Source organism: Lampris incognitus, chromosome 1, assembly GCF_029633865.1.
Source record: "Lampris incognitus isolate fLamInc1 chromosome 1, fLamInc1.hap2, whole genome shotgun sequence".
Taxonomy (NCBI): Eukaryota; Metazoa; Chordata; class Actinopteri; order Lampriformes; family Lampridae; genus Lampris; species Lampris incognitus.
Window position 1 is genome coordinate 19,662,934 of NC_079211.1, and position 23,611 is coordinate 19,686,544.

Consider the following 23,611-nt stretch of genomic DNA (forward strand, 5'->3'; position numbering starts at 1 on the left):
TGAGCTCCAATGTCCCCCGGAACGTTCAGACCCAGGTGTGTATGGGTATTTAAACACGACGGTTCGAGGTGTTTTCCCTACTAAGTCAGTCAAAACAGCCAAATGTCAAGTCGCTGTCAGTAGCTTTTGATGTCACGTTGCTCCGGGGAGTGTCCTGGCATTAAAAGCATTAGATGAATGGAAACACAAACAGATCCACTTTAACATGCACACCACACTTGCTTAGCCCACCATGGTGCTGCTAAAAGATCACACCTTATGAAGACATTCCGTGTGAGAGGCGAAACTTTCCTCGCTCGGGACTATTTCTCAAACCCCTCTTGGTCCACTCCAGGGAGTGACAGAGAGGGAGTAGGAGTGGAATATCACAGACCTCCTCCCTCCAGATGCTGATGACTACCATGGGGCCTAGGTCTGTGGGACCGGCCTCAGCCCATTTTGCTGGTACACTTGCACACCATTATACATGATTCACCTGGTTTGAGACTGAGCAAATAATAAATTAAAACACAGAGCGGGCTGCCATCTGGGTAGCCATGTAGTCAAGATTACCTAAGGCGAGACCAAGACCAGACCAAGTCTTTACGGGGACGAGTCCGAGTCACGTTCAAGACTGAAGCTCATTGAGTTTGAGTTTGAGTCAAGTCAAAGATTTTAAGACAGCAAGTCAAGACTAGTAGGGTCAAAACTTATATAAAGACTGACACCAGTCCGAGAGGTGTGGCGGTCTATTCCATTGCCTACCAACACAGAACTTGCCGGTTCGAATCCCTGTGTTACCTCCGGCTTGGTCGGGTGTCCCTACAGACACAATTGGCCGTGTCTGTGAGTGAGAAGCGGGATGTGGGTATGTGTTCTGGTTGCTGCACTAGCGCCTCCTCTGGTTAGTCAGGGCGCCTGTTCGGGAATAGCGTGATCCTCCCACACGCTACGCCCCCCTGGCGAAACTCCTCACTGTCAGGTAAAAAGAAGCTGCTAGCAACTCCACATGTATCGGAGGAGGCATGTGGTAGTTTGCAGCCCTCCCTGGCTCGGCAGAGAGGGTGGAGCAGTGATCGAGACGGCTCGGAAAAGTGGGATAATTGGCCGGATACAATTGTGGATAAAAAAAAAAGGGGGGGGGTCCGCAAAAAAAAAAAAGACTGACACCAGAACAGTACAAGTTCAACAAAATACATGACTGTAACAGTAGCAATCTACCAGTCTGTGGTAAAAGTCAAAATATCCCTGCAAAGCAATATTCACTTAGACTTTTTTACCTCCATCAAGACAGGATGGAATATTCAGATTCCAATTTTCCAATGTTTGAGAGACACAAATTAACAATAATTTGAAAAAGAAACAAATTAGATTAGATTGCACTTTCTTAGTCACCTTAAGGGAAGTTTAATATTTATTGAAATACAAAAATGTAAAAAGTAAATGAAAGACTTGTACTTGACCTCTCTAGAAAATTATCTTGAGTCCGTACCGTCCAAGACCAAGTCAAGTCCGAGTTATTATGCGTTGAAATCCAAGACGAGACTTGGACCTTCGATCAGACTTGAGACCAAGTCCATGCTTGAGTACTACCGCCCCACATCTGGGTTTGTGTTGGGTGAGGGGGACAGGGGCTTAGAGGGGGTGTGGAAGGTCAGCAGCTTTCTCAGTGTTCGTTTTCACTCCAGCCTCCAAAGTCAACATTCCAACCAACCTACAGCCATCAGCAGCCAGCGAGAGAGTGAAAGGGAGAAGGAAATGGAGAGAGAGAGAATGACAGAAAGGGAATCAGTGGAGAAGTGAGACGGAGATTTCTTGCGAAGCTAAGGTTTCACAAGTTTGGCTTTCCTTGCTTTGGGGGCCCACATGCCTACAGTTATTCATCTGGGCAGACATCATCAATTACCTCTAATTAACCAGATGATGGTCCGGTGAGCAGAAAATGAAGGAGGCAAATTAATCAGGCCACAACCTGCCTAACCTGAGGAGGATGTGGGTGAAAAGTGGACGAGTAGAAAACTTGAAATGATTCCACTTCTAAAAAAAAACACAGTCCACGAACAAGAGAGGATACAGACTCCTCCAAGGAGTAATGAGTAATACTCACGGCCCTGCCTGACAGACCTGAGGTGTTACCTTAATGGAGAAAACATGCCTGCCTCCATGCACATACATGCTGTGCAATTCACTCATGCAGGCACTAAATGAACCGCCAAGAGAAAGGATATGTCATATCACTGTGCGTATGCTGAGATCCCACCTTTTATTAGCCTGACTGACTTCACTGCCTCTGTTGAGGTGTAGCCTTCCTCATTTTTCTTCCTACTTGTATTGTGCATAGTCTGGGGGTGAGTTACTGGTGGTTTGTGGAATGATGTAATTGTGGAAAGGACCTGGACGGAGTCAAACTTGTAATTCAGTAAGGAATTTCTCATCTGGTCAAGGCTGTCTTTATAAATAAAGACGTTAGTCCTCAAATGAAATGAAAGGAAAAGAAAGGTGGAAAAGGGAAGGAAAGGAAAAACAGAGCAAAGTCTTTTCTAAAAAATATCACTGAGTATCAAGTCAGCTCCACTGAAACAGCTCACTGTTGTAATGCCGGTAACGATTTCAACTTAATATTTCTGCAAATGAGAGCACATTGCGCATGAAATAACGCCTGCCTCGATCCAGGGAAAATAAGGTCCTGGCAACCAGAAGCCTGGTTTTTTTCCCCCCGCATGACCATGTTCCCGAGAAAGTTTAATTTGTGTTCATGGGTCAGAGATAAGGTTATAGCACAAATTGCCCAAGCCATTAGCCATATACCAGTCAGTCAGTTGCAATTATGTTCTTTTTCATTAAAAAAAAAAAAAGAAATCACATGGTCTTAGACATGTCTGGAGAAATTAAGAGGAGTGTCTGAAAACGGAAAATAATCAGCATCTACTCTGGTCTAATATTGTCCATGGCTCCCTTACATGGCAAGTATTTACTACTTTCAGGGCACCTTTTTCCCAGTAGTCCTGTCAGACTCCAGGACCAAAGCAAACACACCAACAGTACTCAGTCAGAAACTGCAATTAGCACACATTTCTATTTTTTCCCGTGCTGTATGTCAGTGGTATGGGCTACTTGCGTTTGTTCTGTATTAGCTGATGTCCACAGGTGATTTATGACTCCCGCACAGGCCCCTATTCTGGGCTGTTCATATCTGCCCAAGATAAAGGAAAATCCCTGCTTTATTACCCAGACTGCATAGCAGTGTTTACACAGCAGACAGCCTTTTACCAGAGAAACACGACAAGCCTGCATCAGTTAATGGATTTGCAAACTCCAATGCTACTCAGATGTTCCAGATGAAGAAAAAAAAGCCACTTTATTTTGTCACTGTATTCTTACAATGAATTTGTCTTCTGCATTTAATCCATCCTATTGTCTAGGAGCAGTGGGCAGCTGCAGCGCCCAACTCCAGTTCTTCTTTCCATTGCCTTGGTCAGGGGCACAGACAGGAGTATTGACCCTAACATGCATGTCTTTTTGATGGTGGAAGGAAACCGGAGGGAACCCACACAGACACAGAGAGAACATGCAAACTCCACACAGAAAGGACCTGGGACGGCCTGGGATTCGAACCCAGGACCTTCTTCTTGCTGTGAGGCAACAGTGCTAACCACTGGACCACCTTGCATTGTCCTATGCACAGACAATCCTCAAATACAGAAGGGCCAATACTGAATAAAAAGACAAAACTTTCTGTTGGAACAAACATTTCATAATTTGTTGCAGATGCAAGCAGCTAATTGGAGTCCAACCAAAATTGGGAGTCCAATTAAACCGTTGAGAATCTGAAAGTGAGATCCTAGTGGCTTTAACTGGTTTAGAGTCGGGGAAGCTTGGGTCTGCTTTGGGTCTATGGTCTGCTCACTCAAGGGACTATGGGAAAAGCAGCAGCACCAATCCATGGTCTGTTTCTACCGAATTCCCAAAATTTGACCTTCTAACAGCCCTTTGAGTTTTCATATATGGCCCTGTCACTTGTTTTGTGCTATCTCAGTGGGCAAAAGCTGTTCCCGCTTCCTTCTGACTACATGTCGGAAAAGAGATAACATCTAGCTGCATCACAGCTACATTTGAAACAGGTAATTGTCCAGATGGAGGTGGGGTTTCCCTTCCTGCCTATTCCCAGTACCTTTTTTTTTTTTTAAATCTGTCTAGGGAGTTGAGTCTACTCAATCAAAAACTTGTGTTAACAAATTGTAACTTTGAGTTAGCCATGTAAACTACATGTCACGTATAGTAATTCAACAGCTTGTAAAATGACACAAGAAGCACTATCCTAGCTTAGCTCGGTGCTATTGGTTATGCTCGTCTCAACGCTTCTGTGAGCAGTCGCTGCAAAGCAAGTAACTATTTGTCTATAGCCCCATCATGTGGTAAAAATAGAGTATAAACCATGATCATAATTACAAAAAAGAAAGGTAAAACTCACATTTTCAGGCAAAAACTACTTTGAAATTCAAGTTACTCCAAAGACAAAACAGCTGTGCAGAGAGGTCAGTTACTATATCACATTTTATTAGCCAGTACAGCTTTGAAAGTAAGGTTCCATCTAACTACAAACCAAAGAATGAATTTCAGATTTTACACACAAGATGGAAAACCAAGTGTCAACAGTGTAAGACATCTACTGAAAGAGGTCATTTAATTCTTCAAACCATCGAAACGTTTTTCATATTACAACGGATGATAGTGTCTTTATGCATCAAACTGATGCAAACCTTATAATGTGCATATACAGAGCTTTTTACTACATATGCTAAACAGCCAACAAAACCCAATGCTTGACTTGATAATAAAATGTGCCGAACTGTTTGGGCAGGACCTGCCCCCAGCCAAGAGAACAACCTTGATGATCAAAATTCAGATCATCTTTAACTGTAAAATGACATTGTCCACAATAGGATATTCATGACTGCTACTGCATGCGGGTATATACTGTTAATGAAGATGCGTAAGCAAGAAGTGGGGAACGGGACCCGGCTGGGTTGGGAGTCAAATAGATTGTGAATCCTGATTCTGCTTACAAATTTGATTGGTAACCCACTTTTATACCATGTCTTATGGTAAACTGTCAGTAATAAAATCTTTCAGTAAATATACATAACTTCACTGAGGCAATGTTAAATGATGCATCTCCAGCACTATTTCACATCTGCATTACACAACTCTAAACAGGTGAATCCTTTGTGAAATTGAATAATGTCACCAGGTAGTTATACGCAGAATCAAAGACACCTTTGTGTCATTAAGAAAAGAAAATAAAGAAAAAAAATCCAGGCAAATAATTTGGATCTGCTTCCCAACCCTTGGCCTGAGGAGTAAATGTGTGTAACTGTGTTTGTCTGTGTTCATGTTCTCAAGGAGCAAGTGGTCCCAGACTCAGCTCAACATGTTGTGTGAGCCAAATGGCCTCAGTCGTAGCTTCACTACCCTCCTCACTTGGCCTAATGGGAGCTGCCAGGTTGCGGAAGTCATGGCGTATCTTGAATGACACAGTGACATCTCCATCTTCCTCCTTCTGAGGGATTACCTTGATGAAGAAACCAATCTTGTTGGATTTCCTAAACGCGACAACACTGTGGGGGGAGAGAAAAAAAAAGCATCCATGCTGAGAGTTCATACACAAACTGTGAACCTCTGTGTGTGTGTGTGTGTGTGTGTGTGTGTGTGTGTGTGTGTGTGTGTGTGTGTGTGTGTGTGTGTGTGTGTGTGTGTGTGTAGGTATGCTCTATTACTCTGGGTCATCATGGAAATCCTGGGGTTCAGCCAACTCGTCGTACTCAGCAGCAGCATCTTTTCCCGCCAAGACAAGCTCCTTAGTGGGCACCAAGACCTGCAAAAACGAACAAAAAGACAGTTCAGCATTTTTTGATATCACTTTTTGGTATATTCCTTACAGGGCTATCATAGTTATGTTAACATGACGAGCAAGAAGATGCTTTAAGTCTTTGCGGATGTGGTCCTTAGCTCAGCAGTGCCGCGAAACGTACCTTGGCAGTGCTGTTAATGTCATCTGGGTCTCCCTCCTCACATGCGACCAGTGTCACGTGAGTAATGTTCTCCACTGGGTTGGTCAGAGTCAGCAGCACTTGGCTCTCCTGAGTAGAAACGATTCAAAAGCAGAAGGAGATTTGTTTTTAAGACTTATTTTCATTTTCCATTTAAAGGCTGGTTGAGTGCCTAGCAAGGTAAAGCATGGAGAAATGGATGGTTTAAAGTCACCCCCCCCCCCCACGGTTTGGGCATTAGGGTTTTTGTCTCAACAGCCTCCGCTTGGCTTTTTATTTAAATTGTATGCTCAGCAGTTTTCTTATCATTGTTCCAATTTGGGCAACACAGTGGCTTAGTTGTTTAGCAATACTGCCTCACAGCAAGAGGGATGGATTTGATTCCAGTCCATCTGTGCGGTCTGCATGTTCTGCCTGTGTTTGTGTGGGTTTCCTACAGGTACTTTGGTTTCCACCCAAATACCAAAGACATGCATGCTAGGTGAATTCAGTTCTCTAAATTGCCCATAGGTGTGAATTGTGAATGGTGTGCGAGTGACTGGGTGTAGGCCCTGTAATGGACTGGTGACTTGTCATTTCTACCAATTAACTGCTGGGAGAGGCTCAAGCCTTCCACGACCCTGTATTTGATCAAGCAGGTATAGATAACGGATGAATGGATGGGTATTCCAAGTTGTAGGAGTAGTCATAGTAAAATTAAGTGCTAGTTAGATCGAAAAGACTGGCCTCTACCTAGTTAGCATTGCTGACACACAGCCAATGGCAAATTGAAAACCAAATTAAGCATAACACCAGTGTAAAAACTGACTGTCTAAAAAAGACAGATTATCAAAAAGACTGAAAAATATTTGCTACATTCCCAGTCAAGATTCACCAGTTTATGAAACTGCTGAATTTGTATTTACCAGAGGCTCCAAAACCAATGAGGACACTGACCTTCATGTGCCGGAGATTTGGAATGGACATAATTCTCACTTCAGGGATGTAGCTCCTGTGGGAGGAATAGAAAGCAAATGAATCAAACTGGCTGTAACCAAGCAAGATGGCATTCAGATTAAAAGCAAGGTTGACAACTACATAACACTGGAAATGTGTGGGTTGTATGTGAGTCTACACTTCTAGTTATATACAAAGTGGGAATGTGGCTTCCAGGGATGGGTACCAAAACCCGATATTAAACGGCCACCAGTGCTAAATTATCAAAAAGACCATAGTATTGATAAGCTCCGACATTAACGGTTCTTGCCATCGGTATTGGAGAAATTTAGCAAATAATTTTCCTACTTATTTAGGCTACATAAATGTTACATTGCACCTCTTACCTCACCAACTCAGTTTCTAATTTGCAGATCAAAACATTTGCCTGTGATGCATTTTCACTATTCCCAACCAAGAGGACAGATCTCTCTCTCAGAGCCTGTCATATGTGTGAGCCAAAGGGTGGGGCCAGAGCTCTCTAACACACACACACACACACACACACACACACACACACACACACACACACACACACACACACACACACACACACGGTGACAATGGCGGAGCGAGAACTAAATGGTCAAGTCTGGTTACGCTTCATTAGAGTCAATGCGGACAATGCTCGTTGCCACAAGTGCAGCAAGTCTTTTGCATGTAAGAGTGGATACAAGTGATCTTTCAAAACATCTAGCGAAAGTTCATCAAATACAGGCGGAGGAATGCTGCCTAGTTCGTAGTTCATCTCTTGTTGCCCCATCCACCTCAGGTATGTTATGTCTGCTAGCAGCCTGGAGCCCACACACAGTTAACTGAATTACACAAACATGGGTCAATGATTTAAACACTGTCCAGATATGAGAAAATAAAGCAATATTAATTCTGTTCTTAAAAAAACAAAACAAAAACAAAAAGAACCGATAAGAGTACCGTTAAAAGTACTGGCTCAATAAGCAGTATCGGTAAGAGTAGTAGTACCGTTAAACTCTTAACAGTACCCATCCCTAGTACATGCACATCCAAACCAAAAAAGGGCAGGTGCAGGTCCAAAAATGAGCCAACAATAACAAACGAACAGCTCACACACTGCAGGGCTTCAGTTTTCACTCATTTATTGCAGCAACACTATTATGATGTTTTTAGCACCATCACTCTTCGGACTAAAATCACAATGGGTGCCATCTTAAACCACATGACACTAGTCACATGGCACAGTCACATGACCAGAGTCTCTGATTTGACAGAAATAGTATCCATTGCACAAATATCCATCGCCACATCTGCATGCACATATACATACAATATACATGTATATAAATACACACACACACACACACACACACACACACACGATAGTGTACACAGCTCTGCATGCATAAAATATATTTCAACTGTGTGGGGTGAAAAACAAAATTTCATCTATGTACAAAAAAATAAAGTATGCACGTACAAAAAATTTTTTTGGAGGAAGACACTCAATAGAGTGTCCCCAACTACCGTCAGGCTTGTAAGTTGTCATCAAGTATGAGAAAACACTAAAAAGGCACCTCCATTTGTCCTATAAGTGCAATATTTCCAGTCAGAAACCAGGAAAATAGATGACAAGTAATAGATTTAAGGAGTCACAAAAAGGGGTGAATGTTCATTTCAAGACTTCCATAACACACAGAACGCATATCTGAGATTGATGGCTGTGATGATTTATGCCTATGACCCTTCCAAAATGAACTTTCTGGACATATTAGTAACAGCAAGCCCACTGACAGAAACTCATTGCTACATGGACAGTTGTATCACCCGACACCTTCAAAAAAATCAGCCTCCCTATTTCTCAGTTTAATCAGATACGCCACATATGCAGCTCAGACACTGATTTAAAAAAAAATAATAAAAAAAACGACAGACTTGTAACACAGATTCCTACAAAGAGGGTACAAAAGCAAATGGGTAACACAATTTTACACAATCAGAGTGCCTAAACGCCACCGAGACTAAAACTCCGGACAACGGGATCACCTGCGCTATTCAGTACTCACCTCTGGCCAAAAAAATGTCCGCTGTCATCAAAAAACATCAGCATATTGTAATCACGGACCCTGCCCTCGAAGGACACCTGGATAACCCCCACCACAGATTGTTTTTAAAAGACCCCCAAACCTCAGGAACATGTTGGTGAGGGGGGATTGTCCACTTAACCCCCCCCACTAACCCCACCTACATTTCTGAGTCATGTGGAACCAGGCAATTACAAGTGTAATCAAGTGTAATTTCACTCCCAAAACCACGACATTCTATCACCCACACACAAGGGAAATGTTCACCATTAAAAAGGTATCATCTCATGTAAAACCAACAACATAATATACACCGATCAGCAAAGACATTAAAACCACCTGCCTAATATTGTATAGGTCCCCCTAGTGCCGCCAAAACAGCTCTGACCCATCGAGGCGTGGACTCCACAAGACCTCTGAAGGTGTCCTCTGGTATCTGGCACCAAGACGTAAACAGCAGATATTTCTAAGTCCTGTAAGTTGTGAGGTGGGACCTCCATGGATCAGACTTGTTTTTCCAGCACATCCCACAGATGCTCAACCAGATTGGGATCTGGGGAATTTGGAGGCCAAGGCAACACCTTGAACTCTTGCTCATTTCTCAAACCACTCCCGAACAATGTGTACAGTGTGGCAGGGCACATTATCCTGCTGAAAGAGCCCACTGCCATCAGAGAATACCATTGCCATGAAGGGTCATCATGGGCACTCTGGCCAGTCTACAGCTACACAGCCCCATAACACAACAAGCTGTGATGCACTGTGTGTTCCGATCACAGCCAGCATTAACTTTGTAAGTAATTTGAGCTCCAGTAGCTCTTATGTGGGCTCGGACCAGACTAGCTAGCCTTCACTCCCCATGCACACCAATGAGCCTTGAGCGTCCAAGACCCTGTCACTGGTTCACCGGTTGTCCGTCCTTTGACTACTTTTGGTAGGTACTGACCACTGCATACCGGGAAAACCCCACAATACCTGCAGTTTTGTAGCTGTCTGACCCAGTCGTCTAGCCATCACAATTTGGCCCTTGTCAAAGTCACTCAGAACCTTACGCTTGCCCCCCCCCCTTTTTTTTGTGCTTCCAACACATCAACTTAAAAAAACTCACTGTTCACCTGTGTGCTGCCTAATATATCTCACCCCTTGACAGGTGCCATTGTAACAAGATAACCAATGTTATTTACTTACCTGGCAGTGGGTTTTAATGTTTTGGCTGATCGGTATACATGCTCAAATGCCCCTGTGGACTTGTATACATAGGCAAAACTTCCAGACCCCTCAAAAACAGAATCTCAGAACACACAAGTAACATCAGAAACTATGACCATAAGAGCCCTGTGGCCAACCACTTCAATCTAATGAACCACACTGCTGCCTCTCTGTTATATTGGAATTGGACACGTTCAACTTCCACAGAGGGGAAGTTGAACATGTCCAATCTAAAAACATGAACTATTTTGGATTTATACTTTAGGTACTATGTTCAAGCATTTAAGGACCCTGATGAAGAAATGGACATTGTCCCCTTTTTATGACTCCAAAAATCCACTACTTGCTAGGTATATCCTCTGTATACTACTTGTCATCTATTTTACTGGTCATCTGTGTTTTCCTTTTCTTTTTTGTCTCTGGCTAGAAATATTGCACTTTTTATAGGACAAATAGAAGCGCCTCTAGAGAGTTTTCTCATACTTGATCACGGCCTACAAGCACAAGGGTAGGTAGGGACACTCTATTGTCTACCTCCTAATATTTTTTGTACATAGAGTTTCTACTACTACTTCTTCCTTCGCCTGCTCCCGTTAGGGGTCGCCACAGTGGATCATCAGTTTCCATTTCTTCCTGTCCTCTGCATCTATCGTCCTGTCACACCAGTCACTTACCTGCATGTCTCCCCTCACCACGTCCATAAACCTCCACTTTGGTCTTCTTCTTTTCCTCTTCCCTGGCAGCCCCATGTTCAGCATCCTTCTCCCAATATACCCAGCATATCTCCTCCACATATGTCCAAGCCATCTCGATCTTGCCTCTCTTGCTTTGTCTCCAAACTGTCCAACGTGAGCTGTCTCTCTGATAGAATCGTTCCTAATCCTGTCCTTCTTCATCACTCCCAATGAAAATCTTAGCATCTTCAATTCTGCCACCTCCAGCTCCGCCGCCTGTCTTTTCATCAGTGCCATTGTCTCCAAACCATATAACATAGCTGGTCTAACAACCATCTTGTAAACCTTCCCTTTCACTCTTGCTGATACCCTTCTGTCACAAATCACTCCTGACACTCTTCTCCACTCACTCCACCCTGCCTGCACTCTTCCTCACCACTCTCTACACTCCCCGTTACTTTGGACAGTTGACACAAGTATTTAAATTCATATGCCTTCGTCACCTCTACTCCTTGCATCCTCTCCATTCTACTGTCCTCCCTCTCATTCAAGCATATGTATTCCATCTTGCTCCTACTGACTTTCATTCCTCTTCTCTCCAGTGCATACCTCCACCTCTCCAGTCTCTCCTCAACCTGCAACCTACATACATTTTTTTGTACATAGATGAACTGTTGTTTCTGGGGATATCTTTCATTTATCACCTCACACTATTGAAATTGTGCTTAATGTATGCAGAGCTATGTACACTATTGTGTGTGTGTGTATTTATATGAACGCATGTTATATATGTATGTATATGTGCATGAAGATGTGGAGATAGTATCCATTACACAAATACCTATTTCCATGTAACATCAGACTCTGGTCATGTGACTGTACCATGTGACTAGTATCTTAAGATGGCACTGTACACTGTGATTTTAGTCTGATGAAGAGCAGTGGTGCTCGAAACATCACAATGGTGCTCGAAACATCACAATGGTGCTGGTGCAGTAAGTGAAAATTGAAACCCTGCAGCATGAGCTGTTCATTTGTTCTTTACACTTCTAGTTATGACATTTCTTACTCAATTAACTTGGGTTAAACGTAAAGTTAAATCATTAGTTTAACTAGAATAAATCTTTACTCATACTATGTATTAATTGGTTTTATTTTTTGTGAGAAGTACAAAGAGCACTAAACATAATGACAGTAGCTGTTTACAGTAAAAACAGTCATCCTGAAATTGTGTGTTTTATCAGTTAAGGGGGGGGTGAATGCCCTTAACTAATAGCATTTGTCAATATGAAAAATTCACAACTAACTTACTGAAAATGAACCATCAAAGTATCTGGCACCCACCACACCAAACAGGTTAACAGTTCATTTTGAGGCTAAAAGCGAAAACTGAGAAATGATGCAAATCAAAACAGACTAGTATTAGGATGACCAATACTTACACAGCCACCAGCTGAATTTTGAACTTTATTGAAGTAGGGTTGAATTCTGGCTTGCTCAAGTTGTGCTCACATTTCTAGAGGAGGGAAAACAAGAATTATAAATAAATAACAGTGTAAATTTCATCTACAAAACATTTTGACCAGCCTTTGATTAGAAATAGCATAGCAATGCAGTCCTGTACTGTAGCACCGGTACTGACCCTGCAGCGTAGTGAGCGCTTCATCAGGAGATGCTTGTGCTTGGGGTGGAGCTGAGACGCCCCTGCAGGCTGGAAGTCAGGCTGCAGGAGACGCTGGCGCAGAGTAGTCACTGGAGTGATGTTACAAAAACACATTTTCAACTCTACTCCCAATCAAAGCAGGGTCTTAGCTGGTCCATAATGTAGTACAAAGCAACGACCAAGTTAGTTAACATAAAGTCTCTAAACTAATGGCATGGCAAAGCATTATATGTTGGCTAATTAAAATTAAAAAAAAGATGAGTATGACCAACCCAAAGGCAGTTTTTAAAATCATAGGTTAAAAGGTATATGCAATCAGGATACCATCAGATTGTGTGGCAAGTTCTAGACAAGTGCTTACCCTCTGGTAGGCTGATGGGCCTGGTATAGCAATCTTCAGGCAAGGGTTCCACCTCATCAAAGGCCTGGGCCGGCTCAATGATGATCTCTTTCTGCTCCTCACCCTCTTTGAGGCTAGAGGAGCAAACATAAGGAGTCATTACTATTAAGATAGTTGTATTCTCTTGATGAATTGTGTGAATATGCCACTGATGTGATCAGTCATATACAGCATTTTTAGGCTTGCAGTAATGATGATCGTCCTCACCTAAATATCCCAAGAAATTGGTTATTTATACAGAATAGCATAATTTACAAGTTCCTCACACCCAGAATCTATTCAACTTTTTTTGTTTGTTTTTTTTCATCACACTAATAAAAGCTACTCACGAGAGGCCAGCCAAAGTTGATACGGGCGCACCAGGCCTCTGTCTCTGCAGTCTGGTTCCAAGACCATACTTCTCCTGAAATATTTTGGGGGGGCTAATGAGAACTCACAACATCTCATAAAACTGCTAATTTAAAGATAGTGTGTTAGAAGCTACTAATAACACTCTCAGGTCTAGGCCCCAGAAGGAAACGTATGACATATAAGGAAATGGCATTTGACTTAAATACAAAAAACAAACAGGGGGGGGGGGGAACCAATTGTCTTGTGATAAGTGTGAAAAATAGAAGTTTTCTGGCCACAGCAGGGGGAGAGAAATTATTGGCTGATAGACTAAAGCTTAAGGGCTTTAACAGTCTTTAGTAAAATGTTTTGAGCTGGTGCCAAACTGGAATAAAATGTGTCCTATTCCTTCGCTCCCCCTAACTGAAAAAGGCCATGAAGGCTCCTATTGTATTGGGTCAATCTCTTTACCCTGGGGAACATTCATGTGATCTGGGAGGTCACTCAGCTAAAGATTAGACAGGGTGAGGGGGATAGGAGGAGACTTTGCTACTGTACATGATTAGACTACTCAAGTTGTGAAAAATACGACTCACCACCACATGAATTGTGTGTTGCTGAGGGAGGGTAAAAACCAAATTATCAGTGTGCAAAAGCAAAAAAAAAAAAAAAGAGAGAATAAGAAACCAGGTGAAACAAAGCGATTTGGCAAACATTAGTGGCAATTGGTGACATGCAACAGCAACTGAAGTGATGGAAAATGGTTGCAGGATCTCAAAGCTGATTTAGGTACTCAAATTACATTTTGACATTGCAGGGCAGATTGGTTTGTACTATTTAACATAAATATAATGTAGACAAACACTAGAAAGCAGAGGAAAAATGTTTGACCATGTAGACTATACATATGTACTGCTCCATCAAGAATTGTAAAATCAAGTTCCTCTTCAATTCATCATCAACCATGAGGCTGTAAATTTGGAGTATTTCACACAATAGCATCTTAGTTTTCTGGTTTCTAGCTTTGAGAAAAAGAGGTGAATGTTAATAAAATAGAGTGAACAGCACTAGATTGAAGTCTTCAACATTTGTGAGATCTTTGAATTGAATTCGGTTCCTTTTTATGAACAGCTAATGCCATCCTGGATGGTAGTGTGTTGGAAAGACTCTCACAAGCCAGTCTCACTATAATGAACCATCCACAAATCCAAAAATAAAAAAAATGCAATTGGTCCTCCAAATGTACACAGTCCTCATGTTGATATCCAACAACTGGTCTAATAGACTTTCGAGAAATAACTGACCGGAACTAATATCACTGGCTGATCTGAAGTGCATTTACTAATCCATCTTCAGCTTTGACAAATTTTGACAATACACTGATGAGCCAAAACATTGACCACCTGCCTAATATACCATTGGTCCTCCGTGTGCCACCAAAACAGCGCCGACCTGCTGAGGCATGGACATTACAAGACCCCTGAAGGTGTCCTGTGGTATCTGGCACCAAAACATTAGCAGCAGATCCTTCAAGACCTATAAGCTGCGAGGTGGAACAGCTGTGGATTGGACACAGATGCTCAATCATATTGAGATCTGGAGAATTTGGAGGCCAGGGCAACACCTTGAACACTTCATGTTTCTCAAACCATTCCCAAACAATGTGTACACTGTGGGAGAGTGCATTATCCTACTGAAATAAGCCACTACCATCAAGGAATACCATTGCCATGAAGGGTTGTAGCTGGTCTACAACAATGTTTAGTTGGCACATGTCTAATTGATGTCCACATGAATGGCCAGACCCAGGTTTTCCAACAGAACTTTAACCAGACCATTACACTCCCTCCATTAGCTTGTCATCTTCTCACAGTGTATCCTGGTGTCATCACTTACCCAGGTAAACAGCCATCTACATGGTCTAAAAGAAAATAGGACTCACTGGACCAGGTGACCTTCTTCCACTGCTCCAAGGTCCAGTTCCAGCACTTGCATAGCCATTGTAGACGCTTTCAACAGTGGATAGGGGTCATCATGGGCACTCTGACCAGTCTGCAGCTATGCAGCCCCATACACAGCAGGGTGCCAGGCATTGTGTGCTGTGACACATTCCTCCCGTAACCATCAATAATATTTTCTGTCACTTGTGCCACAGTAGACCTTCTGTCGGTTCGGACCAGACGGGACAGACTTCATTGCCCTCGTGCATCAATGAGCCTTGGGCACCCCCAACACCCTGTCACCGGTTTGTGGTTTCTCCTTCCTCGGACCACTGTCAGCAGATACTCACTGCTGACCAGAAGCACCCCACCAGCCTTGCTGTTTCAGAGATGATCTGACCCAGTAGTCTGGCCATAACAATTTGGCCCATGTCAAATTCCTTCAGGACTTTACTCCTGCATCTAACACACCAACTACGAGAACTGATTGTTCGCTTACCATCTAATCCAGTGTTTCCCAACCCAGTCCTCAAGGAACCCCTATCCTGCAGATTTTCTTTGCAACCCTGAATAGGTACCCGTTTGTAGTTATTCAGCCAATCAGCAATGAATTATGTCAGATGTCGCACACCTTGCATAATTAAGTGCTGTGATATGATTGGTTGAGTAAGTACAAGCAGGGATACCTATGCAGGGTTAAAATGAAAATCTGCAGGATAGGGGTTCCTCAAGGACTAGGTTGTGAAATGCTGATCTAATCTACCCAGACTTTGACATGTACCTTTGGTTGGAGATGATCAACGTTACCCGGTCATCAGTGTATGTTTTCCGATAGTTCAGACTACTGGATCAAATACGCTAAATATCGGATTTATAGCCAATTTTAGATTCTGCCACCAATATCATCAACTTAAAAAATAATGACAAGCATGACCGACTTTAGTGTACAACTGACAACACATGCATTTTTTTTTTTGCAAATTAACCAACGATTTAAATTTCAGCTGTTATCACTCAAAGAAGATGCAAAGTTTTAACAGGGCAAAAAGCTGCCGAGTATCAGCAGTTCATATGCTTAGATGAGTGCTAAGCTCAGAGGGTGCAGTCTACCGAGAACGCCATAGGCATGCATTGTCGTCTCCGAGCCAGCTTCTTCCTGTCTCTCTCTTGTCTCTCTCGTTGGGCCAACTGCTGGTAATACTCTATCAGCTTGTTGATCTATAGGGGAAAGAAAATGCCATATAGTCTAATCAAATGATGCATTTTTAAACAACAACTTGGAATGGAAATAACACAGCCTTTATTTAGAGAATTATTTGTAAATGTGTTTTATCTAAATTATAGACCACATGAACTTGTGATCGGGAAATGTGAACTACTTTTGAGAGTGTTTTAGACCACATTTGGGAAACATACCCGTTGACCATGAGGGTTCTCTGGCTCCTGCCATCCACCACTGGCTGCATAAGACAAACACAAAAAGCTTACAGTTACAGAAGACAATTGCAAAATCTATGAGTGGAAAGATGCCATCTTGTCTTAAGGAAGAGATTTTAGCCTTGAAACAAACCTATCTCTAGGACTTTGAGACAAAGTCATGTATTAGTCATCCCCTCTCATCAACTTTGAAATTGTAACGTGAAAGGTGGCATTTATACCTCATACTTTGCGGATGGGCCTGTGTGATCGAATTTAAATATCCTCATTGTTTCATTATGATCAGTGCAAATGCTGAGATCCTTACCAACAGATTTGTCTGCCATGCCTACATCCCTGGAGGTCCAGCGGCAGAAGCCACAGGCCAGGTAGTAGGCCTTCTTCATGGCTGTCTTGGTGGGATCATCAGGCAGAGGAGCAGGGATGTTGGTTGCCCGAGTAGACAGGGTGTGCATGCAACATGGGCAGTCAAAACAGTTGGCACACCTTGACCACAAAAATAATTGAAGAAGTTAGTAGAATTAAAAAGCACACCCACTGAGATAAATTAATTCTAGTATTTAACACTAAAAGGACACTGCCCTATTTGAGAGATATACAAATATATCACTTGCACTTTTTTTGCCTCACCTGTTCTTCTTCAGCTTTGCCTCTGCTGAGGGCATGTTCTCCAAGCAGCTTGGACAGTAATGGGAGTCCACCTGAACACCAGAGAAAGTAGCAACATTATAAGAGTAACTAGAAAGCAATTAACATCGCTTTTACCAAAGGGGGGGGTAAACAAAATGCATTTTAAGGAAGCATATTTGAAATACTAGCAGCTGAACTGGGTGTAATAAAAAGTTTATAAAAACATCAAAAACAACGTTGCCAAACCAGCACCAGCATCTTTTAATACTCTTGTCTGGGTGTGGTGTCTGATTGTGACCCTTAGCTTTATTTAAAGCTAAGAACTGGCAGCACTGTTCACAATAGCAATATTGACAAGGATAGGGCCATTATTGTCTTCTCCAACATGTTCTTTATTAAAAAAATATATATATTCACAATCAATTAACTGAACAATTAGATGCGCTCCAACAGCGCCGATAGCTAGCAGATTAGCTAGGTAAAGATGTGGACATTCGGCGGCCCGACGTTAGCCAGTTAGCAGGCTAGCCTAGAAACGGAAGACACACGTCAGATATATTCTATCAATCATTTGGTTGCCGAGTAACTGCTGATTGACAAGCGGCTACGCCACAGCAACAGCTGGGTTGTAAGGCAAAGCCCGCCTACCTGTCAAATAAAGGAAGCCGAGGCAGCGTAGACTAGCTGCCAGCTGCTAAACAGCTTGGTTAGCTTAGCATGCCAATTCATGGACCTTAGCGGTGGAAAACGTTACGTACCTCGTGAGACACACATTCCAGGGATCGTAGCTCACTACAGTAACGACAGAAATAAAGCTGAGATAAAGAGGACCTGATCTTCTTTTCCCCACGCACCAGATAGAGAACTCTATCTGGCTGCAAAAGGGATGCCATCTCCGAACCAATGGAGACGAAAACTCAAGTATACACCAGCGCTGATGTCACCGCGAGTCGTCTCGTCTGCGGCTTTAAAAGGGTCCGCTCAGTGGCGCCCCTGGGTGTTCAACCAGGGAAACGTTTACATGCGACGCTGCGCGCAATCGTCTCCGATTACACTGATTTCTTAAATTAATCGATAAATCGGACCGACTTGGGAGAAAATTTGGAGTCGGGGGCGTGAGAGAAAGGCGAACGGGAAAAATGTACAGTATATACAAACAACTGTACTGTGACTGTGACAATCATGACTGTTGGGAGTGAGGATGAAGGTTGGTGTTATGGAGGTATGGAGTGACAGAAAGAAGCGTCCATAAGGAAGAAAAGGAAAAGTAGAAATAGTGGTGGAAGCAGCGCAGGAACAGAGTGTGGTGAAACGGTCATGAGAACTAGGGCAGGCACAAGCCCGAGGGCTGAAAACCAAAACAATGACTGGAATGTTATAATTGTTTTTGCTGAGCATTTCCACTGGTGGCCAATGCTATGATATAGGCAAAGTGAAGTTTGCAAAGTATTTGAATAATACGTAACTTGTATACGCAGTGCAGTGAGTAAAGAACAAGACATTGTATTGAAAATGCATACCCTGGATGGTAAAGAAGTTAAAACCCATATACCTGTATGGGTTAATATGCTTCCAATGTCAAAGAATGGGTCAGTGCAAAGGCAAAGAAAGATGTGCAAGATGTGCTAGTTAAATGTTGCAATTGTGGAGGTGATCAGCTTTTGGGGGGATGTGCAGAACAAAAGCATGCAAAAGACATCCAAAAATTTAAAATGCTAAACAAAGTTTCATATGCACAGGCTGTTAAGAGGGTCAACAATGAACAGGTAGCAAAGGAAAACAGCACTGAAAGGAATAACATGAGAAACAGTCATGATCCTCTTATTAAAGAAAACAGACTCATCAGAGAGGCCTAAATCAGACCTCCTACAAATGCAGAATAAAGGAGGGGACCATCTTAATTGATAAAGTAAATATTGCTGCATTTATATGCAAAGTGGTTTACATAGGATTGGAACAAAATGATAGGAATGAGAGAATCGAAACTATTGTGGAAGCAGCAAAAGAGTACCTTGGGATCATATCAAGTACAGAATGTAAAATGATAAAAGAAATTATGAACCCTTTCGCATATGAATTGTCCAGTGATTACAAAATAATGGTATGTAACATCTTTCAATGGAATGCCAGAAGTTTATTAGCAAATGGACAGGAATTTAAGAAGGTCATAAAGGATTTAAATGACAAACCAGATATAATTTTCTTTAAACAAACATGGCTTAAACCACATCTAGATTTTGTTTTGGCAGGATACAATTCAGTCAGACATGATAGAGCAAAGAATCGAGGGGGGTGGCTTTGTCACATTCATTAAAGATAATTTAGCATACAGAAGAATTAATCATTCAGGTAGACATAAATGCACACTTGTTGAGATGTACAGAACACAAGATTCAAAGTAATTAATCTTTATAATCCACACCATACTTTAACTGCAGCGGTGTTTGAGGAAATAATGGGGGAGGAAAGTCAAAGGGAAGTCTGGTGCGGTGATTTCAATGCAAACAACAGTTTATGGAGAAGTGATCATACTGATAACAGTGGTGCGGTCATTGAAGATATGACTGACACAAAGAATCTTGTACGTATTAACAATGGTAGAGGAACATTAGAGATAAATAGGAATAGGATGTCATGTATTGATTTATCATTGATTTCTGCAAATGTGGCTGACCTATGTGAAAGGAAAATATGTAATAATAACATCGGTAGTGACCATTTTCCCATTATATGTAATATAAATACTGATAAATGTACCCAAGAAAATGCTCTTATATATAAATGGTGCTTTCAAAATGCTCATTGATAACATTACAACAACATTACAGCTAACAACATTAAAATGACTGGTAATTCAAGATTCAGGATCACTTTATTAGTCCCGAGGGATATTTGTCTTGGACATAAAGGCTGCCGCATAAAAATGCATAAAAATAGTTTGAGTCCGTGAGTATAACCAAAGAAGAAGATCGAAAGAATTTGAACCTCTCAAAGTCAAATGAGATTTAAAAGGAATATGAGACTTGATTACAAAGGGCAAGAACTGGGATTATCTACTTTTTTTCTTTGACCAGCACAGCTGCTAGGTTACCTACAAGACTTGTTTTATTTTTTCAGGGAAATAGGTCAAGATGGTTCTATTAATATAATACAATATAATACGGCAGCACGGTGGTGTAATGGTTAGTGCGGTTGTCTCACAGCAAGAAGGTCCTGGGTTCGATCCCCAGGGTATTCCAACCTTGGGGGTTGTCCCAGGTCATCCTCTGTGTGGAGTTTGCATGTTCTCCCCATGTCTGTGTGGGTTTCCTCTGGGGACTCCGATTTCCTCCCACAGTCCAAAGACATGTAAGTTCGGTGAATCAGCCATACTAAATTGTCCCTAGGTATGAATATGTGTGTGTGTGTGTGTGTGTGTGTGTGTGTGTGTGTGTGTGTGTGTGTGTGTGTGTGTGTGTGTGTGTGTGTGTGTGTGCGTGTGCGTGTGCGTGTGTGTGTGTGTGTGTGTGTGTGTGTGTGTCAGCCCTGTGATGGCCTGGCGGCCTGTCCAGGGTGTCTTCCCTCCTGCTGCCCAATGACCGCTGGAATAGGCTGCAGCATCCCTGCGACCCTGAGAGCAGGATAAGCGGTTCAGAAAATGGATGGATATCCTTATTAAATGAAACTTACATTTCAGTATTCACAAATTATTCCAGGGGAAATCTATCTATTTGTGCTGCCAACTCTAGGCCAGTATTTGACTGTAGTGATGTTTAATGCATGTAAGTCAGTCATTACGACCTGTGGGCCAAGCTGTGGGCCAAACTGTCCCCTTTCATAAAAGGCTTCCTCGGGAAGAATGGTCTTCAGCAACGTGAGTCCTACACTGGTGGTATTGTGTGACTCAGAGGTTGTGATCACCACTCCCAGTGGTAGCCCACCTGTAGTTGAATGTGTCAGGAGGAGGAAAATCCTGCCATTCGATCGGTCGCAGTTTCCTGATGAATCAACGAACATCATCTCTCCACTGTGCTTTTCGTGTTTGTGCACTCTTTTCATTATAGGACTGCAGACAACAATCATGGTTTGACCATCGTCTGTGCAAATCTTAGCACATATCTCACATTGTTCATTGTTGTAGGCATTGAGACATTCCTGTAGGTTGCGCAACATGCCATCCCCAGAAGAAAATGGTGTAGTATAATCTGTAATGACAATAAAAACACATGCTGGTACTCTTTTTGACACCCTTTTAAGTAAAACAAAGACATCATTTTCAGGTTGGTTTTTGTAGGTTGGGCTTCTTTAGATTTATTTTTTTTAAATGGGTTAATCTCCACTAGGATAGCTTAGTGTAAATAACTAATGTCCATAGGATGATCACTACTAGTTGTATTAAGTATGAACTGACAGCTGGCAATGAAACACAATTGTGTCAGGGGTATTTTAAAGATAAAATAACGGGGAAATTTGAATGCCATTGATACACTTCAAGCATATGATACATTTTGGGATTGTATTTGAATAAGCAATACGTTAGGAGCGATATTCATGAAATTAACCTGTAACAACACTTCATGCCGGAGCTGGTGGAGCGATCTGCGGAGGCACACACATACGAATCATCCTGCTCCTCCCGAAGGTCATATTTGAGAGTGTTCAGTGCTGAAGCGAGAGAGTGGCCACTTTCAAACAATTTCGTCAGTTTCTCTACTGTTTCTTTTGACACATCCCGGTGCTGCAAGGCCTCAGCACAAGTCAAGTAGTGGTTATGCTGGTTTTTAATGGTCACATGGAACAATACCCCTCTTGATTGTGGCAGTCACCAGATCTACAAAAAATGGAACTGAAACATGGGCATGTTACCTTGATTAAACAGTATGCAACCTCAAAATGATTGATATGGTATTATGATATTATTATTACTATGTTTAATAGCTAACCTGGACTTTCTGTTTTGACTGAAAGTAGTTTTTTTTCAGTACAAGGTAGAGTCCAGCTGGACAGAATGTGTTCTTTTTTTGTAGATGAAAAATGTCGTGTGTTGTGCTGACATCTTAAGTCAACCTTAGAACATAGAAATGCTTCATTAATTTTTTTTTTACTATTTAAACAATCATAAAACAAAGAACATTCATTTATCGTGAATGCTCTTACTCTGTACTTGTTGTGGTGAGCAGAATCCTCAGTAGCAGGATAGGTTTTTGCCACCCTCCAGGTAAACTGGGATGACCTATCAAAGGCCTCCAGCCACCTCTGGACCTCCTCCCTAGTGCTTAATTGTAGTTTCAAAGAGGCCCTGAAATTCCCCCCCTCCAGTGATCGTGAGAACACACAGCATGTTTATACCCCTCAGGGAAAAGTTGCTGTTTAAACAGATTAAATATAATTTTAGTAAATCAACATTATTTCAGAATTTAACTCTAACTGTCTTAAAACAAATTTACAATGAACTATTTATAATAACTGTCTATTTTACTAGCTTTGAATAGCTGTCTATTTTAGTAGAACAAAGTAGAGCGTATACATAGTCAATTCAGTCCTATGAGTCTAGTCCCATGTACCTGAGAGAAATGTCTTTTATTTTCCTTATAAAATTTTACCTCAATACAAAAATGGCTAATGCATGGTCAGACTGGAACTATAATCATAATAACGTGTTTAACAGGGAGTTACTCTTAGCCACCTAACCTCAACATGCTCCAGTATCTCCAAATCATCTTGTTTCTCACAAATATGACGCCACTTAATTGGCATAGCTTCCTCCTCTCTCTCCCCATCCTCTCTCACCTCTCCTTCCTTGAGTAGTCAATCTTTATTGAAATGAACGTATAAATGTTAGATATGGTATCAGTTGGTCCAAACTCTCTATACCAACGTATGAATGAAGGTAAGGTATGAATTGACTTAGCTCCTATCGGCACTGTAGTCATGCCAACATCGTTGGACGAGCTCGTCTAACGATGTTGGCATGACTACAGTGCCGATAGGAGCTAAAATTGACTGTGTTGGTAATAGCTGATGTAGAACGTCTTCTCTATTCCTGTTACGTTACACCAAAACATATTCATATAAAGTTATCAGTTCATAAACATCCATCCATCCGAGCTAAGGGCTATACGTGCTATCAGAGACGAGCAGTTTGTCCTGCATCTGACTCTCTTTGAGGATCTATTCAGAGTGACTAAATTCATGTCTGGTCAGCTGCAGTCACCGGATCTTGATCTAGCATCGGCCAGAGACCTGGCCCAGTCTGTAATCACTGCCATCTCTGAAAAACGCACAGAG

At 42.0% G+C, this 23,611-nt stretch overlaps 1 protein-coding gene across 1 annotated transcript; it reads right to left on the reverse strand.

Annotated features, from left to right (window-relative positions):
- Positions 1 to 4,519: 4,519 nt before the first annotated feature.
- dctn4 (dynactin 4) lies at positions 4,520 to 18,308 on the reverse strand. The gene is made up of 13 exons (XM_056285526.1): positions 18,103 to 18,308; positions 17,345 to 17,415; positions 17,022 to 17,200; positions 16,694 to 16,737; positions 16,388 to 16,495; positions 13,337 to 13,410; positions 12,969 to 13,081; positions 12,587 to 12,696; positions 12,387 to 12,460; positions 6,966 to 7,020; positions 6,012 to 6,119; positions 5,757 to 5,854; positions 4,520 to 5,597 (listed from the first exon to the last, which is right to left on the reverse strand). Exons 1-13 carry the CDS (start codon positions 18,235 to 18,237, stop codon positions 5,378 to 5,380), a joined length of 1,389 nt encoding a protein of 462 aa, XP_056141501.1. The 5' UTR covers positions 18,238 to 18,308; the 3' UTR covers positions 4,520 to 5,377.
- Positions 18,309 to 23,611: the final 5,303 nt, after the last annotated feature.